The sequence below is a fragment of the Haliaeetus albicilla genome, chromosome 28 (assembly GCF_947461875.1).
Source record: "Haliaeetus albicilla chromosome 28, bHalAlb1.1, whole genome shotgun sequence".
NCBI classification, from domain to species: Eukaryota; Metazoa; Chordata; class Aves; order Accipitriformes; family Accipitridae; genus Haliaeetus; species Haliaeetus albicilla.
The window spans coordinates 15,883,974-15,905,168 of NC_091510.1; the positions used below are offsets into that span (position 1 = coordinate 15,883,974).

Below are 21,195 nucleotides of genomic sequence, written 5' to 3' on the forward strand. Positions count from 1 at the left end.
CAGGTGTATCATTTACATGCTGGCAAGACCGTCAGCTTGTGTGTTAGAAACTGTGGGCCTGCTTCTGCGCCTTCGGTGTGGGAGGTTGAGCCTGTCCTTTGCAGACAGTAGTTGGTGGGACACAGTGAAGGGCAGCAGAGCTTGAAGCCCCTGTGCTGATCCAAGCAGTGCTCGTGCTCCCCCTCAAGCCCTTCATGGTTTTCGTAGAAGGTAGGTGGGAGCCATTACCATGAGCAGGGACCGGTAATACCATTTAGTGCATTTTTTCGGCTTTACGACGTTAGCCGTATATGAATGTGATGCACCTTGTGAACATGGGGAGAGCAGGGAAGGTGCATTGCGCAAGGTGACGACATGCTTTCCAAAGCTCAAAATTCACCCAAACTTAGATCAGTTCTTTCTAGAAAACGGTCAGGCAGTCAGTGTACTACATCTGGTGCTTACGGTGCTAGCTGAGATCATTTGGTTGCTCCCTTGTCTGCTTATTTGCTGCATTGGTCTTGTTAGGGAAAGGACCGACGTCTCCCTGGGGTGCGCTCAGGACCGGGGAAGCTGCTTCTCCAGCAAAAGCTTCTGCTGCAGCAGCAGCGTCTTTAGCAGCAGCGGCGCTGGAGAAGGACGTATTTCCTTGATGAAAGCCAAGTGTCTGCTCAATTCCAGTTTTCAGCTCTTGTTTGGAGGACAGTTTAAAAGCCAGAAAGTTCTACATTTTCTCCTTTTTAAAAAGTAGCTGTATCATGTTGAGTTGAACTTTATAATTTAACTTTAGGGAACAGCGAGGGCTGCAAGACTTCTGTCTTCAAGATGAATGTTTCTGACACCTATGAATAACTTTTTGCACATCTGTCGGGGAGAGTGTTCTACAGGAGCAAATGCAGCATCAAAACAATATTTCCCTCTCTGAAAAGAGAGTGCTGCCTCTGCTGCAGGCTAAGTCTTTGGGTTTTTTGTTTCATGATAAAAATGTAATGTTTTTGCTGCTTGGTGGCAGAGCACAGAAAAGGCACGTGAATTGAAACCTTCAGAACGTACAGTGATCCCTTCTTAAAGATCCATATAAAAAAGTTTTATTGGCTTTTTTATTTTTGGTAATATGCCTGTAATATTTCTCTAAGGTGTTTACCCTTTGAAAGTTGAAAGCTGTGTGATACAAACAGACTTGTAATAAAACACAACCTCCTTATAGAAGTTAACACTAAAAATAATTCTGGTGGTGCCCTTGGGGTATTCATCAGCTAGTGACAGCGGCTGCATTTTCACAGTGGAAAAGCAGGGGCTGGTAAGGTCAAGGAGGATGAGTCTGTATTCCTATGGGGAGCTTGGTAGGAGCATCCAGGGGTTTTTGAGCTTTTATGGATAAAATGGATGTGTTTTTCTGACAATATTGTTTTAAAATACCTGGGAAGCTGGAACAAGCCCAAAACAGTTCCAGTGCCTGCTTTCAGTATGTGTTTGTTTTAGGGCCCTCAGATAGCAGGTCTAGCTGACCTCTACTAATAACTTACATGTTTCAAAACTAGAAAATCCCAGCGGAATTCTGATCAATCTCTGCATACTTCTGTTGAAACAATGATAAATGGTAATCTTGGCTTTTGCTTTACTTCTTCTATGCTTTTAAAAACACTGCCCTGGTTTGCTCTCTGCAAAATGACTCACTGAAATGTCTGCATCACCAGAAATTAATCCCACCTCTGCGTGCTCTTCATTTTCCAGATGATGATCCTGTAAAATCTGTTTAACGGGAAGACTCTCTGACCTCCTTATGCTCATGGGTGCAAAATGGTATCTCGGGCGAGCATGGGTGCAGGTGACCGTGTTCGGCACGTGGTTTGACTGATGGTTCCCCGACTTGTGCCAGCAGACAGGAGAGGTCCTGCTGGACCAGAGACCTCACTTGGCTGGCGGGAGCACGGTCACAACCCCCCCGCCCCCCGTGGCAGATGTCAATGTGATAGGATTCGAGCACGCACTGCTTTTGTTCTCGTGCGGGAGGGAAACTTCATCAGAAACACAGATGAAATTCCAGCCTTATCTTAGGGAACGCGTGTGGGATTCAGGCATGCAGTGAGAGAAGAGAGCCAGCCCCTTTTCAGGCTTTTTGCTCCTGCCATCCTGTGCGAAGGATAGTCTGCCGTACCTTAAAGTTCTTAAACTCTGCTGGGATTTTAAAGGAGTATCGGCGTGGTATGCTTGTGATGTCGCTCCCTTTGTTTGCCTATTGCCATATACCCTGGCCGGCTCTATAGGAGACCTGTCTGTGGAGTGCCTTTTAATGTTTAGATCCAGCAGTGATTAGAATACACTAATGCCCAGTGGGTATATGTGTCATTTTTTAACAGCTGCCGAGCTTTCTCCCTGCTGCTCCAATTAACACATTCAGCACACACTTGCCGGTGAGTGGGCTGTGTGTATGGATTAAACCACTTTGCTATTTATTCATCCAGCATACGTGATGCCAGAAATGGATCGGCGTGTTTCCTCTTCCTACACCAAATGAAATCAAACGGGCTCCCGAGCCTGTGCCCGGGTAAATACGAGGGCAGGGTTTAACCGGCAAATGCAAACCTGTTTTGCCTTGAGATGTGGTTCAGTCCATTGACTAACATCGATCCGCCTCCCAGCCCCTCTTCAAATGATGGAGACACAGGACAGGGCGCTCTCAGTGCTGGGCTTCCCCTTGCTGGCAGGCAGGTCTCTTCAACTTTGTCCTCTGCTGTTTAATAACTGCTTGAAATCCTGACTTTCTCCTTTAGCTTTAATGTTTTCTTCCTTTATTTTCATGTTGAAATATTCTAGTCAGTAGATTTGATAAAGTCCACCCCCCCCTTTTTTTTTTTTAAAAGGGAAAACAATATGCTTCCTAGTCAGAGCTGAGATAAGGGAGGGGTTTCTTAGCGGTACCGGAGCGGCTGGTTGGAGGCTGCAGCTTTGCTCCGGTGCCTGCGGTCGGTTCATGCTGGGACAGCTCTTTGTGAAGCGGAGGGCGAAGGGGGCTGCCGGCTGGTGCTGCTGAGGAAGGAGATGGAGCGCTTCTTGGGCTTCGTCAAGCAGATAAGGAGATCGAGAAGAAGAAAAGGCAAAAAGTACCGGCCGGAGGAGGATTACCACGAGGGCTACGAGGACGTCTACTATTATGCCTCAGAGCATTTTCGAAGTAAGTATTTTGCATAACCTCATTTTCCTTTGGTTGTGATAAATGTTATGCTTTTAAGGTTTTTAAAAAAACGTTAAGCCCCCAAAACGCAAACGATATCCCTCCCTTGCTAGAATCTGAGCCTCACGCGAGTATTAAAAGGTCGGTCCCTGATAGGGCTTTATCTGGCTGTGACTGCTGGTGAACAATACAAAGCAGCTGAAGTGGCACAGCTGCTCTCAAAGTAAGCGGGGTCTGTCTGCAAACCCGGTGAGATTTCAGGTGCAGTTAATTGAGTCTGCTGGAAACCTTTTGTTGTAACACTTGGTGTTGAGAAGCGACAGGGTGGTGGCAGCCCTTGCAGAGTGCTTTTGGAAAGCCGGGTGGATATTTTTAAAGCTCTATAAAGACAGCAGTCCCTCGTCGCTAAGTTGGAGATTAATGGGTATTACCGAGGGAGAGCCAGTCCTCTGAGCCTCTGCTGTGACCTGGTCTTTTTGGTAGTAACTCAGGTGGGCTGCTTCCCCGCTGCAGGTCCAGGACCACTCGTGAAGAATTACGTGGTGGGTTTTGTTTGCTTTACGCTCACGTGACGGCAGCAGCTCTCCCCAAACCAAAATAAACTGCCTGCTCGGAAGCCTGTGCAAAGCATGCCTTGTTCCCTGCAGCTCGTTCGGGTTTGTCCCCTCTACCCGTCAGGCTTCGGAGCTGCCGGACTGCCTTGGGCTTCTCCGGGAGGGGGGGACGTGCCCCGAGGTCTCCCAGGACGGTGGGAGGGAAACCACGCTCAGCCCCTGCCCCGGGTATTGGGCAGCGCTGGCAGCGCGAGGTGTCGGCCGTACAACCGGTCATGCACAGAAATCACCTTTTTAAAAGGTTTCTGCTGTTCTGGCCGGGGGTTTGGGAGCTTTGCAGTGAAGCTGTGCCTTTCGTTGAGCAGCTGAAGTTTGATGCACTTTGTTTTGTTGTTCTGCACTTTGTTGAGTGGCTGTCGGTATCTTTTTTGCGTTGTTTGGCTTTGTTTCCACTTTGCTGAAATAAATCATAAGAACCTCATATCTGTTTTAAGACAAAACGATGAATGCGATTGTGCCTTGCAGCACCGGAGTACTGGTATCCTGTGGAAAATTAGGAAGCAAGAGATTTTCTTCTTGGTTTTCTCCCAGTGCTCCATGCTTGCCTGTCTCCAAAAGTAAACTAACGTAGGGTGTTTGGTTGTTTACTGGGTTTCCCCTTCATACAATCTTGATCTCTTTCCATTTTTAAGAAAATTCACCATGCTGATAGTCTTACAATTTATCTATGTTGTTAAGATGGAGTTCTTATAAGAAAAAGACCTATTTTGGGGCAATACAGTCATAACAGGTAACACACTAACATAAAATCTTCTACACAAGAACTAAAAATTTTAAATCTACTTAGCCCCGAAAAATGTGAAAATGATATGTGTTAGTGAAAGCACATAACTTTTTCTTGCTTTAATATGCAAATCAAAGGAACGTGTCAAAGCAGTATGTCAAAATATTTCCTTAGCTGACTGTTGTTGAAGGTCTTTTAAATAAGAAAGCAAAACCCCTCCAAAAACTGTCACATGTAATAAAGATTTCTTGAATGCTGATTAATAAATTATTAACTCTTGACTTAATGTAGGGCACTAAGATTGAGCCAAATATTTAATAGGTTTTTCCTTTTATTCTACTTAGAAAATAAAAGGATAGTACATGCTTCAGCCTGTGGAGGTCATAAGTATTTCATACTGGATGAAGCTGTGTCAGGTTTTGAAGTGGGGTGCACAACAGTGATCACAATCCTCAGACTGAATGGTCAAAATAGTGCACAGTCCTATGGAGTTGGGTGCACAAGGAGTTTGCAACTTCTTGCAGTTTAACATGTCCCAGGAGATTTGAGCCATGAAGTCTTTACAGAGATTCCACATCAAATGCAATTGCTCCTCAAGGGCTTCTTTTGTCTGGTCTTTCCGTGTGCTGTATGTGTCACCGTTTTGGTTCTATAGGTGTGGTAGCTACTTAAAGCAATGTACAAAATGTGAAAAGATGCTGCTGGTGCTACTATAAATGCTCCTTGAAATTGAATTTCATGTAATGGGGACAATGAAATGTTTCATATTTAATTTAATTATGATTTGGTGTTATGCTGTTTACAGTGCAAATTTAGAGTAATTGCAGAGCTTTTACTAGCCATTCCTTCTTCATTTGTATGCTTAGAAGAATGCCTGCTTGAGAATAAGATCGTATATATTGGTATGATTTTCAGAATATCAGAGCTAGTGAAATCAAAGACCTGTTGTTCATTCAATTGAGTGGAGTTGGAGCTTTTTTAGATTTAGTTTCCTCTCACTGCATTGTTATCCAGCCGTCCTCTGTCGTCCTTTATGAGTTACATATCCAGTTAGCCAGTGCATTTGAAGTCTGAGCCAATCGCTTTATGAGCTTGTTAGTCTCTCTTCCCCACTTCCTAGTATTGCTTAGAGTGTTGTATGGAGGCAGAATTAATGGAAAAATGCAGAAACTACATTAGAATAACCAAAGGATCAAACAGAAAGAAAACAAAGTTAAAAATAGAATAGGCCTCTGGGAATCAGAGGGAAAAGGTGACTTTAGTTTGTCCTCAGCCCAGCTGTGCCTGGATATTGGGATATTGTAGCTCCTGCTGTTAGGTATACTGTCTTTACTTCTCTGAAGCTTTGTCGTGGACGACCACATTAGCTGTGATATTGAGACAAAGCTGGATGAAAGGAAGGTGCAGTAGCGCTTAAAGCTCCCCGGGTAAAAAAAGAGACCGCAGCTCTCGAGTCAGATGTCTTTTTGCTTGGACATTTCATCCATTTGGGTTCAGTTAGATGGATATCCTTGTTTTGACATGCAACATCACCTCTCCTGTCTTTCTGAAGAGTCTCTTTCTGAAGAGTCTCTTTCTGTGCTATGTAACGCTAGAATAACTAAAATAATTTTGGTACGCAAACACATATTGACATGAGTAGTGCAGGTGTCATACTCATTTCAGTGAGACTTTGCAGTGTGAACATAGTGGGTGATGAAATTGCTACCCAACCTACTCAGACAAGTTGGTGCTTATTGCATAAAACGCTTTAAAAAGCATTATATTTATCTTGCACAGCATTACGGCACTGCCATTCAACTTGTTCCTTTTAATGAGGCTTTGCATGAAAAAGCCCCTTGTTATATTATTACCAAGACTGATAGTGAACGTCAGGAATGCTGTGTAGCAGAGCTGCCTGGAATGCTTCCAAAAATGACATATGTCCTTTCTCTGGAGTCAGGGTGTTTTGCCAAGACCTTTGAGTTTCAGCCTAGTCTTGAGCAGGAAGGTGGTTTTGGGACCCAGCCTGATTTGGTCACCTCTGACCAAAACAAACACAACCCCCTTCTTCCTCCACCCCAGTCTGATTTTACAACTAAGTCTTTTATTTAGCAAAACACTTGGAAGGGGTTGGGTTTTTTCCAAACGGTTTTGGAACCTTGCAGGTTGCACAAAATGTGATTGTCACGATCTGCCCATGCGGGTCCAGAGGGCATTGCTGTGGACGCTTACTGTTAAATTTTGTCTCATTTATGTTACTTCTCGTTTCTGTAATCCATCTCCTCCTGAAAGGTACTGTGTTTTCATTGGTGGTGGTTCTTGTTATGTTGTTCCTCCCAACATGATGTCAGCAGCATAGTCCATTGGCATAGAGATTTTATTTTCTGTGTTGATGCAGTGAAAATATTGAAGAATGATCCCAAAAACCAATGTCTAAAGAATTCTGCTAGTAAAGTCCCACTAACCTGAAAAGTCCTATTTTTTTAGCCCTGTCCTTAAAATGTTCCATTTAGTCACTCAGAGTCCCACAAATAATTTCTTCTATCCTTTGTCAAGGCCTAGTATATCTTGTTTGACAAGAGCATTGATATTTTAGACAAAGTAGTCTGACATAGTGTCTCTGTGGTAAAGTCATGTTATCGTTTTTCTGCTTGATGCCCTTTATTAATACTTCCACAATTCTTGTGTAAGAATCACCTGGTTCCTCAGTTTTAGGACAATAACCTCTTTGAATTTGCCTCCAAAATGCATGTAATGATCTTTCCCTTCTTTCCATTAATTGTCCCATCTCTCTCCCCGTGTCATCATTGGAAAGTGAAGGTAAGGTATTTGACTCCTAGCCTAGCAAATAAGGTAAAATGGAAAACCTGAAAGTTTTATATAACTCAGAGTTGAAAATGTCCTCTTTGTTGACTGAAATCTGGGAATAATTAGTTGAAATCATAGAATCATAGGATGGTTTGGGTCAGAAGGGACCTTAAAGATCATCTCGTTCCACCCCCCTGCCATGGGCAGGGACACCTTCCACCAGACCAGGTTGCTCCAAGCCCCATCCAGCCTGGCCTTGAGCACTTCCAGGGATGGGGCAGCCACAGCTTCTCTGGGCAACCTGTTCCAGTGCCTCACCACCCTCACAGGGAAGGATTTCTTCTTTGCCTCTAATCTAAATCTACCCGCTTTCAGTTTAAAACTGTGAGCACTTGTCCTACCCCTACAGGCCCTGATAAAAAGGCTTTCTCTGTCTTTCTTACAAGCCCCCTTTATATACTGAAAGGCCACAACAAGGTCTCCCTGGAGCCTTCTCTTCTCCAGACTGAGCAACCCCAACTCTCTCAGCCTGTCCTCATCGGGGAGGTGCTCCAGCCCCTGATCATCTTCGTGTCCCTCCTCTGGACCCGCTCCAGCAGGTCCATGTCCTTCTTATGTTGGGGACGCTGGAGCTGAACCCAGTACTGCAGGTGGGGTCTCAGGAGAGGGGAGCAGAGGGGCAGAATCCCCTCCCTCGACCTGCTGGTCACGCCGCTTTTGATGCAGCCCAGAACACGACTGGCTTTCTGGGCTGCGAGCGCACATTGCCGGCTCATACTCAGTTCTTCATCCCCTAACACCCCCAAGTCCTTCTCCTCAGGGCTGCTCTCAACCCGCTCATCGCCCAGCCTGTATTTGTGCTTGGGATTGCCTGACCCGTGTGCAGGACCTTGCACTTGGCCTTGCTGAACTTCATGAGGTTCCCCCAGACCCACCGCTCAAGCCTGTCCAGGTCCCTCTGGACGGCATCCCTGCCCTCCAGCGCATCGACCGCACCACACAGCTTGGTGTTGTCGGCAAACTTGCTGAGGGTGCGCTCAACCCTGCCGGCCATTTTACTGACAAAGATGTTAAATGGTGCTGGTCCCAATACCGACCTCTGAGGAACAGCGCTTGTCACTGCTCTCCACTTGGACATCAAGCAGTTGACCACAACTCTTTTTGAGTGCGACTGTCCAGCCAATTCCTTATCCATCAAGTGGTCCATCCATCAAATCCACGTCTCTCCAATTTAGAGACAAGGATGTCATGCGGGACAGTGTCAAATGCTTTGCACAAGTCCAAAATGAATATTTGGTATATAATACGCTATTTGGGATGATATCAGCAGAAAAACTCCACTTGGGCATTATTCACCAACACAACTCAGTGTTATGGTGCAGAAACTCCCTCAGATGCCAGAACCTTACTGACGAATGTCTTTGCATTTCATACCCTGGGTGGCTTTAAAGCTGTATTAAATATTGATAGAAGAGACTTGGTACTGAAATAGCACTAAGACAAAACACCAAAGGAAGTGATATGCCTATGGTTTTGTAATGCTACGGCCAGTAGCAGCATCACTCTTGTCAAGATTTTCTCCATTTCGTAAATTGGTACAAATAGTTCCTGTTTGCAGCAGTCTCATGGATTTGATTGGGGCTGTAAAAGAGTTAATGGTTTTATGAGTAATGTGGCGACAAGGGCATTGAATATCTGTAGCTTGGGTTGCAGAGATGTTAATTGATCTTAAGGGCGAGGAATGCAGGACAACCGCTTTTCATTTTACAAAGAGTGTGTGTTGCTGGTCTGCAGTTTAATTGGGTGTGTGTTTGGGGGGGGAGGAGAGTGTCTCCTCCTGTCACAGATCTTGTCTTGTCAGTGCAGTAAAATCTTGGCTTTCATTGAAACTAAAGGTAATACATTTGTTGCAGCCTAGAAAAAAGGCTTGGTGACTTGAGCAGAGAATGTGGCAGGCCTTGAAAACACAATGAAAATAATCTTTTTTAAAATAGCTGAAGTTTATTAAAGCTTCTTATTTCCTTCTCCTTAATGACTGCTTCATGATTATTGGACCCTGGAGATTTTTATTAATGGATTATAGTTCTTCAGTATTTCTGTCTGTTTTCCACAGAAATTTTACATTTTTTTCCTAAAGCAGTGGTGCAACAGCCAGTTTAAGTTTGTTAGTGATAGGATTACTTTTTTAAATGACCCTTTGTGGCTCTTCTACAAGTGGCCCTTAGACTGCTGGGGCAGCACAGAGCATGGATGGTAAAACATTGCTTTAGAGTTACTTGAGGGAAACCAGCTTATTTATTTTAAATCACTGAAATAATGAGACCTGAGTTATATAATTCTTTGCACGAAGTGTAAACACGTCTCTCTGCTAGCAATTACGAGTGTACAATTTCTGTGCTACTTTTCTTTCATTTACTTTCCAGTCCTATTCTTTACTGAATAATTAAAGATCTTGATTTTCTCTGCTCAAGAAATGTATTTGTTATAGGCCTTCCTCCTCTTACAGTGGCTGCTGGTGTGAGGCTGTACCTTCAGCGTTTTAGAGAATTTGGCACCCTTTATATTTTAGTGTACCTAGAATATATGATATTTAGGTTCAAACAATGAAATTTAGAGAGATCTGGACTTGCTAATTCCTGAAATGATGCGTAAGTTCATGGTTTTAATCATGACTTTGTCAATTTACATCATGAACTTGTAGTGATGCAATTATTTTTTCCCTTCGGATGTTGTGAAGTGAATGAAACATCAGGTGTTATGAACTAAGATTAAAGAGAGAGGTATAAGCAACTACTGAGGTGTCAGTTTTAATACTGGCTTTCGGTTCCAATGGAAAACTTAAAACAATTAGTGGAACAAAGTAGGAAACAACAATATAAGCCCCTTGCTGATGAGATTATGAACATTTATTGAACGATTGCTGTGTTTCTTCAGCAGGGCACCCCAGCAGCTATAATTAATCATCAGCATGAATATAAACACCTGTTTACCATAGATAGTATTTGTATAAGGCAAATTAGGTAGTCATATGTGCAGAAATTACTAGGCAGCTTCGTGTAATGTTTTTCAGCAGAAAAGAGCAGGGGTAGTGCTGTGGCTGGGTGCGGGAGTCTGTGACGACCAGGCTGCTGATGACCCGGGCACCTGAACGCTGCCGACTGTGTTCGGAGGACTTTCTAGTTTCCCTCTGAAACCCAGAAAACGATACACAAATCAGCACGCAAGACTATTGGCAGTTCTGAGGACGCGTACTCCAAATTTAAAAGGCAGTAGAACTAAGGGTGCCTACAGAACCTTAATTTGGCCTCTCTTTAATGAGTCCTTAACGAAGGAGTATGTGCTTGGTTTCGCTGTGGCGCTTGTGATGGATTCGGCGTGTGCCTGGCCTTCCCACCACCCTTCCCATCGGGGCTCATCCCTCGGTTTCCCTGACTTGCAAGCTTGAATTTGCAGACATCTGGCACGAGTTGCTGCAGCATGCCAGGGGAAGTATGCTCTGTATGTATAAAAAATTATATAAGCCTGACTGTTCTGAAAATCCAGCCATAAGGCATCTCAGGCTGCAACCTTTAAATTGTTGCGTACCTTTGATGATAATCTCTCTGCGCTCTAGCTCTCCACCTATGAAATGAGGTTAATGGTACCTCTCCAGTATGCTATGAAAGTAAATTAGTGTTTGCTAAGCTCTCGAATGCTATGGTGATGAGCACCGTAGAAGAGCTCAGGAAGAAACTGTCTGTCCGGAGAGAATGAATGGTGCATGGGAACTAAGGCATGGAATTCCACTTCGAGCAATGAGGGGAAAGCAAGGTCTTGAATAATTTTTGGGGTAGTTAAAATCATTTATTTGGGGCATTAAATGAGACAAGGTCTCATGCAAAAAGTAGGAGATCATGTAATTAAAGATTGTGTTGTAATGCATATGCAAAAGGAGGCCGAATTGAGGCTTGCTAGCATTCTCAAATCTGGCGCTTGCAGCTTGCGGATTGCTTTGTTAATGGTTTGTGTGTGCGTGTGCGGGTAGTAGAGAATACGGAGCAGCAGTTCCTTGGGTTTTAGCATGCAGTGGAAATTCCATAATGGCAGGTTACCGACGTAATACTCACTGTAAATGAACCAAAATCTCCTTGGTGGCAGAAGTAAAATTAGGTGAGTGGCCATAGGGTCTGATGACACCCGTAGCACTTCAAGTGCATTTTTTAGTACAGTCCCCGTGCTGATGCTGGGAGCACTGTGGGCAGCTGTGGGACGGAGGAGTCGGGTTTATTTTTTGGCTCTCCCTGGGCACTTGGAACAGGTGATGAGAGACGTTCAAGGAGAACTCTCCTTGGAAAAGTGGCCAAGGGAAGAGCCCAAACTAGAGGAGGCGTGAGGTCTCACCGCCCCGTGGGAACGTGCGGAGGGGACCTCGCCGCTCCGCTCCTGCAGCCCCTCCGAGGGAAAGCGAGGAATGAACCCTCCGGTTTGCCCAGCCTGTTCTGTACTCGCTGGACACCGTATACAGTCTGGAGCCTCTGTGCAAGGCACACGGACACCACGTCTTCTGCGTGAAGCTGATGCCGGAGATTGGCCACCAGAGGTGGTTTTCCAGGTGCCAAAATTAGGCTCATAGGTGTAGGCTTGGTGCTTGTAAGACCTGTGTGTACCTGCTTGGGTGTGGAGTGGAGGAGGACAGAGGTGGAAGGGAAGATATTTATGGGACAGTGAGCAATTTCTTTGGAGATACTAAAAACTTAACTGGACAAGGCTGCAAGCACCCTGATCTACCTCTTTAAGTGAGATCTGACTTCAAACCTGGCTGTGCTCTGAGCAGGGGACTTGGGCCAGAGGACTTCCAGAGAGCCATTCCCACCTCAAATATTATGTGATTATATGAGAGGGAACCTTGGTTATAGAAGAAAGGAGGACTGTGGAAGGTGGAAAGGAGAAAAGAGAGATTAAAGACATCTCTGGGGGAAACACTGTTTGAATGAAACTATGAAAAAGAAAGTGAAACCAAAAGTATGCAGATACCATGTGAAGTATTAACTCTGTAGGTGGTGGGTTCAAATTTGTTTGCAATTTAAGAAGGTCTGTGGCTGCTCAGGTCTATGTTGTTTGGATAACACTGTCCCTCTCTCAGAGGGGGAAACTCCTGGCTCACCAATACACCCTGTTGCTATTCTGTCAGCTGGTAGCATCTCTATTTAAAAAAAAAAACCAAAGGATTCCTAATGTGTTACAAATAAACGCAGTAAAAAATGAGTGGTACACAAATACACGTTTTAAATACAGAGCGATATTAGCTTTTTGCTCTTGCTTTCTGCAGGTTAGAGTAGAAAATAACGTAAAGCCCTGCTGACCTGCTACCTGCGCCCCATTTGCAGGACCCCAGTGAAGTTGTGTAGTCAACAAGAGATGAGTCACAGCAGGAGCTGCGGGCTGCGGTGCCAGCTGTACTGCACTGAACGCTTGGAAATCAAAAGGGATTTTGCCACGCTGTCTGATAGGGATGTTGCGCCTGACAGCCTAGTTTAGGGGAAATTAGAAGATGCCTGTGAAGGAAAGTTGGGAGAGAGCCTGGATCCCTGGCAGAGGGCTGCCAGCAGCAGTGCTCAGGTCAGTTGTCAGTAAATCTAAATACGTCCAGTGGCATTTGCAATTCGGAAAGCAGGAGCACGGATTTTCCTTTGAGTGGTGGTAGAATTTCACGTGGCTTGTCATGAAAGTGCTACGTTCCCTTTCATTGCTAAAAGGAGACGGGAGCGACTTCTGAAACGGAGAGACCAAAGCTGTTCAGGCTGGTGGCTGTAACTGCCCATCAGTAATTAAATGGAGTGCAGCAAGATGGTGGAGCTGCTGACCCCGCTGAAATCCCGAGGAGTTTAGTGACGCTTTGGTAGTCTCTGAAGTGCTCCCTCTGTAACTTGGCCCATCTTTCACCTGGGCTTCCCAGAAGGTTCCCAGAGGAGTTGTGCAAGGGACCCCCAGCACTTCCGAATCTGTTGCCGTTCGCTTGTGCCGTACCCTGCCTGGGAAAAAGAGAGAAGTCTTCTCGAGCTTAGGGCAGTAATGATTTGCTTACGTTTTTCTTGGTATACTCTAAACATAATTACGAACCCAGAAGAATATTTAGGGATGTGGTGGGTTTTGATAACATCCCTCTGCTCTCCCGGCCATCACGCGTATCTTTGCTGGCTTATTCGGGCACAGGAGGGCAGGGAGGGAGAGGTTTGTCTACGGGAAAGAGTGCGGCCATCCCTTTAAAATACCGCTGCTCCTGAGCGTATCGCGAGGGATGGAGAAAGCGCTGAACGTTACCATTTTGTAACTGGGACTTGATTTGCTTATTGATTGCAACTTGATTTGCAATTCAGTGTTTGTGTTTTGTTCTCGGGTGGGTAGAAAACAGTGCTCCTTTCTAGTTCCTTTTGGTTTTTTTCACTACTTCTCTGAACTTGGGCTCTTATAAAGCATCTGAAGGGCTGTGGATTTTGTAGGGCAGATTGTGTCATGCAAATTGTTTCCAGAGAGTGAGCAAGACTGTCGAAGGCTGTTCTAGTTACAGCCTGGAGTTGGTGGTCCTTTGTGCTGTACAGATAATTGGGCTTTTTACAGCCACATGTCCCTTCACAGTAGGTTGTTTTCTTTCTCATAGATAATGACAGAAGTTTATTAGCTGTTGGTTTAAGTCTGTTACAAAAATGCGGTGCTGGTGGCATAATTATTCGGGAGGTTACATCAATGTGAGTAGAGAAGGTGGCCAAGGTAACACGCTGCTGCGTTGTATGAAAATAGCTTTGATATACAGAAAATGCTCAAGCCCTCTATTTCTCACAATATTTCATTAAGACAATTTTTAAAATTCTGTGAAAGTAATTGCTTGGAACGCATTCTTACATAGCTTCAGTATGTTGGTATTTTATGCACTGGTAAATTGTCAGTGAATTTGCAGGTAAGGGAAATGTAGTTTTGGTCAGTGATCTCTGTGATAAAACGTCTTCTAAGTCTTGATGACTTGGGGAGTATGTCTTATATGATTAATTAATGGATGATAAGTAGCAGCAGCTTTATGGCCTTAGATATATGTAAACTACCACTAACTGATACAGGGACATGTACAAATAAGGAGAAGAATTTTAACTTGATTTTGAGTAACCTACAGAAGGTAATTAATAAACACTCATGATCACTTCTGCTCATTTAAACTGCTTCTCTAAACAGTTAAAATTGTTCCTATGATTACTGTTGATGCTATCTTGGTAGCAGTTTATATTTTTTAAATGCATAGCTAAATTAAACTTTAAAAAGAATCTGAGAAACCAGCTGTATTTAAAAACCTGTAATAGTTTAATAGGTGAATTGTCCTGAGTTTTTCTTTTGAATACTGTAGTGACTGGAAATGATCAGGGCTTCCTAGAAGATCACTGGATGCTTTATCAGCCTGTAGGCTCCTAATTTCAGCTTGTGGAATCTGGAAAATTTGTCCTTTTTTGAAGTCCAGTCTAATAAAGTAACAAGGACCATAGCGTGGAGGGAGAGGTTAGGTGATGATACCTATGAAAGAACACACATTTTGGTATTTTGGTATTGCATTCAGCCTGCTGTGTACTGTAGCATCTTTTTTTTTAACTCCCCTCCCCTTTGCTGATGTGTGTAGTTCTTTAATTCTTCAACTGAGCCTTGGGCAATTGAGTGACCCTGTTTTATTGGGGATTTTTGTTTTCTCAAAGTGGAAATTTCATGAATTTTCTGAATTACAAGCCTGGAAGCCCTTTCTCTTCACATATCCTGAAGTCCTTTAAAGTATTTGAAAAATACAGTCATGGTAGACAGTACCCCCTGAATTTACAATCTAAGAAAGATTTTCCTTGCAGTTTTGTCATAAAATCAAATCATATTGCAAAGGAAGGTAACACATCCCATCTGCAGCTACTTAAACCTTCGTGCAAGCAAGGGCTTTCTAGTCACTTTTGGACTAGAAAGGATGGATGCATAGATGCGTGTCTTTAATACAAAGCGGAAAACTCCTGTTCATGGTCCACAATATGTGTTTTTCTTTTAAAAAGCACAAGTTACTAGTATTGTGGCTGCCAGCTGCTCTTTCTACTTGCTTATTTAAACCGAATTGTATGTGCTGCTCAGCAGACCAGGAGGATGGTCTGTTGTTGGTGTGACAGCGTGGTCTGGAGCTCGAGATGTGTACGGGCTGCCTTTAGGCTTGACCTGAGGCCACTGGGGATGCCTTAACTTAAACTTAGGTCAAAAAAAAAATGCGAATAGGAAGCTGTCTGGGGAAGAAGCAGAGGAAGTGAAGTTCAGATAGCCTTTGCATCTGCAAATTCAGCTGTCTTACTGAGAGATTGCGGTCTTGGGTTTTAATGTGTTTTTCCGTGCATCTTAAAATGCACGGAGAGATTTATTTGTTTGTTTATTTATAGCTGCTGCATGGGAAACAAAGCTCTCAAAAATCTGTCTGCAGTGATTGCACTTTTCCTGGTTGGTGTTTATTTTATCAAGCAGATTTGTAGAGCTGACAGTGGTTTTTGTGAGGTTTTATCTTGTCTTGGCAGTGCCTTGCTGTAGGCCAGCCGAAGATTTGGTCCTGCAAATGCCGGGCGTGCGGGTAACTCCATTAGTGTGAGCAGTCCCACTGGCAGAGGTTAGATATAAGGGTCTGTAGCAGTGAACCCTAAAGAAAATGGTGTGTATGGGTAGAATAAAACAGTAATTCTAAGAGTTTCTTCCAAATGTTTGTTGTTTGTGTTGTGTTTTTGTACTCTGTTCCACTTTCTGGCAGAGATAAAAAGATATTTTGACTGAGAGATCAGCATCCCTGGATTGTTTGCTCTGAGATAATTTGTAAGCATGCGCGGCTTTTTTTCATTTTGGTTCGCAAGTGAAATTTTTCATACTTCAAAAACAAAGCCAGTTGATTAGTTCTGCATTATTTCATTTCAATGCATGATTTCAGCCTTGTTCATTAAAGCTGAAGTGGAAAACCTGGGTCTGAAGGACCACTGTTGACAGGAACCACTAGCCTGGAGCAGAGAATTCAATAATCATTGATTAATACAGTTTACTGCTGATTTCTTTTCTTTGAAAAAGGCAATTATTCTTGCCAATATCTTTTATACATGAGCCTTCACTTCAAATTTAAAATTTTAACCTGTAATAATAATGACAATGTTTTAAACTGTAATGCTGCTGGGGGACGGGGTGGGGAAGCGGGGGGGGTGGGGAAGTGAGGCTTATTTAACACTGGCTGCAAAATGCTGTTCCACTGAAGCAAAAACTGAAGTAGATAGATGTATTGTAGTAAATATCAAATGCCTGTCAAGTACAGTGATTTTATTATTTTATTGTATTTTTATTCACTTGGAGGAAAATGGTTTCCGGTGGAGCTTTAGAGAAGACCCGACTGCTGCTCTTTACTGTATGGAAGCCAATTACTGCTACAGAATCCAAGCAAACAAATGTGTGTTCCCTTTGGTGTGGAGGCCAGTGGGGGTGCTGAAGTTGTAGACTGCATTTTGGACAGCTAAGCACGTTTGTACGTGTATGTAGGAAACGCACGTGCGGGGAGGTGAGAGCTTGAAGTTTTTTGGTAGGGTGTAAAAGATGGAAAGCGGCAAAAGATTAGCTGTGTGTTTGTATTGATCCCTCTGCTAGAGCCGCCCAGTGTTGTTTCTCCAGATGTGTGAAAAGAAGGACCCGAAGAACTTGCAACGCAGCGGACTTCTGAGGTGCAGTCACTGTGGAAAAAATCATTTAAGTCTGGAGCTTAGGGTTGCAGCGCAGAGATCAAACATACAAAGCTTTGGTCTCTGCGGTTTTAGACTGAAGTGTAATGCAGAACCGAGCGACTGCCCTTGCTGTGTGAAGGTCCTGGTGGGGTTGGCCGGCGGGGAGCAGGTGGGGGCACTCCTTCCTCGGAGCCTCTCCTGTGAGGGCAATTATTACGGGAAAAAACACTCGAAGTTGAAATTTCGACTCAAGTATGTGTGTGTCTGTGTATATATATGGTGCGGGAATCATTACTTTTGAGCAGAAACTTATTCAAGAAGAGCACGTACAAAATCCCCTTATGCTGCTCCTCAAGTGTAGATAAGCTGCATTTCCACACAGCGACCCTGTTTGAATTGTCGAGGGGGGGAAAAATGAGCAACCTCCGTAACAGGCAAAGTTCCTGTATCCTCAAGGGTTATGGCCACTTCAAACATCTTTGGGTTTCTGTCTGTAAATTATTTCCCCCGCTCTGTATTTTTGCCGTAGGGAGTAAGAAAATAAATATTTAATCGACATGAAGACATTCTTCCATCCTGCGTGTGTTGGGGACATCTTCCTCCCAGGTCAGTTCCCCAGCAGGCTGTCTGTCTGTCCCCTGGGGTTGATACTTCTGTGCTGCTCACGATCTGACGGACAGCACTTGGCATGTGGGGCACCAGCAATTTCTTTTACTAATATTTACTAATTGCTGATAAATAGTGAAGCAAATCTTATCCTGTCATTTCTTGAAGAATGATTGAAGTGTAGGGGAAAATTGGTTGGGGTTTTTTTACTTTTTTTGTGCTTTTTTTTTTTTTTTTTACTTCATTGACAGTCTATATATTTCTGCTGTTTATGGTGGAAAATGGCAGCAGAGGCACTGGGTGAGGAGGTGCCAGAGACAGGACAGTGTCGATGCCCATCTCTGCTCATCAGCAGCCATAAGCACTGTGTTCCTAGATGTACCTTAGCACCAAGTCTGGCCTCAGGCTGCCTTCTCCTTGGGTACATCAGATAGTCCTACTGAAGACAAAATATTTTGCAGTTTCTGTGTGTGCTTTGGTTTATCTTGACATACTGATGATTTGGAAGGCTAAGAACAGTTTTGTCTACATAGGATTTTATGAAGCGTGCAAATGAATGCAAATAGATGGGCTTTTTCCCCCTCTGTGTATTATTTTCTGTACAGAACAGTGTGTGTCAGTCTCAAGATGGTGAGTCTACTCTGGCGAAAAGGTTTGTGACTTTTGGATAACCTTTAACTCTAGGAGCCATTCAGAGATGCAGAATTATGAAATTAGTTACAAATGTCAGCCTGTCTTTTTCAAGTATTCTAAGACCTAAAGCTGCCTAAAATTAATGTTTTGGCATTTCTGTGTTGGGAACCTTGTTTTTAGGAAGCCACCAGTGGGGCTGCCACTATTGTAGAGAAAGACGACGACTTGTTTTCACTTCCTCGCTTTATTTAATTTGAAACCAAGATGTCGAAAAATGTGAGGGAATGAGATTTGTTTCTACAAAAATTAAACGAACTGGCCCACATACACCCTCAGGCAGGCCTGATGAACGGTATAAAATTAAAGAACGGATTTGGAGCACTGCCATAGCAGACGTGAACAGTGTCCAGCAGGAGGCCAGAGCTTCCTTCTGGTGTCTCAGCCACATCCTGTCTTGGTCTGCTGAGGGACTGTGGTGGGCCAAGAATTAGACCTGTTTTTTTCTAGCTTTTCCGACTGCTGAAGATCCACGTGGGTCGGTGTTACGCCGAGCTGCCGCGGTTGAGGTGGTGGTAGGGGCTGGTGGGGTTTCCTGGCTTTGCCGCTCTTCTCCCTCGTCTCCTTTCCCGAAAGCCCCGTGGGCACCGGTGATGCAGCAGCTCCTGTTTTTAGCCTTTTTGGGTCAAATCAGATCCTGCGCTTACTCACCTAACTGGTGCTTTCTTGAGAATTAGGGAAGAGTGCATTTAAAAACGTTTATAGGAAAAATAAAGTTTGCTGAAAATGGTGAGGAAGAAAACCAGAAACAGTTAATTCTTCTTGTCAGCAAGGTACGTTTACTCTTTGTTTACAGTTGTAAAATGCTCATAGCTGTGAGTTTTTCCTTGTCTAATTACTAGTGGTTAGATATTGGCTGTTTGTATGAAATTACTTTTTTTTTTTAGACGCCTACTGAATTAAGGGAAAAAAACCAAACAACTTTGCAATTATTATATTTTTACCTTAGATATGTTTGGTGTTTTGATTCACTACCTTTTCTTGTACTGACTGATTGGCTAGCCTGAATAATTTATATTCATCTGCACGTATTTGTGCCTGAGTAGAGATTTTGTCTGTGAGAGAGAGAGAGTGAGATACATTTATTTATGTATTTCTATATATAAAAAATTGTAAAATTTGAATTGTCTTTTTGAGCAATCTTCATGCTTCTTACTTACGACTTTGAAAATGGCTGGGTGTACTGAGTGAAATCAAGTACAGGTTCAATGATTGCAAAGATGCTATTTTTGAAAATTTAATGTCAGGCTACATAGGGAATACCAAAAATATGTAAATCTGTTGCACAGGGAATGACTATCAGTTTGGGGGAAACCAGCTTGGGGGTTGGTGGATTAAATGCAGTGTGTTTAGATGTCTTAAATAATGTAATTGTTTCCAAGCAACTAATGCCAACTGTTGAGAATAAAGTTAATTTGCTAATGGGAATACTGGATGCTTTGAAAAGCCATTTCAAGCACCAAGTTCATTTCAGAGATTTAATAATTCATCAAAGGGACTATATTAAATGTCAGCGAATACATCCGTGCGTTGCTATCATACCTCTCTCTCAACATGAGTTACCAGGCTCTTAATGATTAACGTGGTGAGATCTGTAATGTAATAGTAATGCTGGTGCACTGGAAGGTGAGGTACCTTTTGAACATTCTTGCTGCAAAATCTTCAGCTTGGACTTTGTTACAAGCAGCGGCTATAAGGAGCATTTTAAAGAGGTTAAACCAAATACACATCTTGCTTGGAGATTGCTTTTCTTCTTTTCAGAAGTGAACCCAAACATATAGGGCCAGATCTTCAGCTCCCGCTGTCGCTCCCCCGTGGTTTCCCTGTGCCACTCCAATGGAATCGCAGACGTTGCAGGGACGATGCCTGGGTTGCAGAGAGCTGCGTTTGGCATGGTGAGGCTGGATGGTAGATTTGGGTTTGGTGGTTTCAGTGTGTTTCTTGTGTATTAGTTGCACGTTTAACTGTTCATGAGGTCGTTCAAGGTACGCTTGTGCTGTGGAAGGGTATTGAAATGGTACAATATCTCATTTATGCACATGTGCGCAAGTGTGCATGGATTGTTTGAGGCTCAGACGTGGTGATGCAAGAAATTTCCGATAGCTACGTGCGATACAAATAATCTGAAATTGCGACTTGTAGCATGTCTTTCCATGATTGTGGTCGTGGAGAAGCAGCAAATCTTTCGCACTAACAGAGGTCTCTGTGGCTGTGCACTGTTGGTGTTAATCCTGTACTGCAGCGAATTATACTTTGTGTGTGGGTGTGCACACGCACGCACTTGAGATATTTTAAGAAAAGTCTTCTGGCTTTTCTGGGAAGAAAGAAATCACTCAGTTCCTAAAAATCCACTTGTGTGCGGGGCAGCGTGCTGTCTAGAGTGGCTTGCAGTGCTGTCCAGAGCAGCATTAATTCACTGAACATTTGTTCCAGCTTCTTCATAATACCCCGTTTTTGAGAGAGGCAGATACTTGATGCGTTACGATAAAGCAGTCATATTAGTGGATGTTTGTGTAATGCAGCTGGCTTATAGTCATGGGGTAGACAGGTCAGAAAGGGCCCCAGAACATAAAATTTGGTAGTGGGCTTCCCACAAGCTTGTGGCTCAACCCGGTGCTTGAGGGGAGATGCTGTGGGCAGGGGAATTCTGTTGAGAGGATCCGTGTTGTAATGGGCTAGAGAGGGCTACTAACGCTCTCAGTAGACAGCGTTGTTTCCTTGAGGACTCGAGTCGCTCAGGGTAAGCTGCCAGGTTGTATTCATTTGTTATTTCCCATAGCTTCTCATGTCAGAGACGGCAGTTGCGTTGCGCAGCTTGAAAAGACTGGGGAAAAAAATAGAAACTGAAGTTCTAAATGATCCAAATTGTCACAAATCCAGCATCAAAAAAGA

At 43.7% G+C, this 21,195-nt stretch overlaps 1 protein-coding gene across 9 annotated transcripts in view; it reads left to right on the forward strand.

Moving 5' to 3' along the window:
- The window catches only part of GRIP1 (glutamate receptor interacting protein 1), a 327,461-nt gene that overhangs the window by 95,982 nt on the left and 210,284 nt on the right, over nt 1–21,195 (forward strand). For 3 of the 9 annotated variants that reach the window (XM_069773562.1, XM_069773572.1, XM_069773565.1), the window contains exon 1: nt 2,533–3,154. The exons of 1 other annotated variant lie outside the window; for it this stretch is intronic. In XM_069773562.1, coding sequence (XP_069629663.1) covers nt 3,022–3,154 — 133 coding nt within the window. In that variant the 5' untranslated portion in view covers nt 2,533–3,021. Of the gene's footprint in view, nt 1–2,283; nt 3,155–21,195 lie in introns of those variants that run through there. 5 more of the 9 variants (XM_069773566.1, XM_069773569.1, XM_069773570.1 and 2 more) reach the window with 4 other exon arrangements.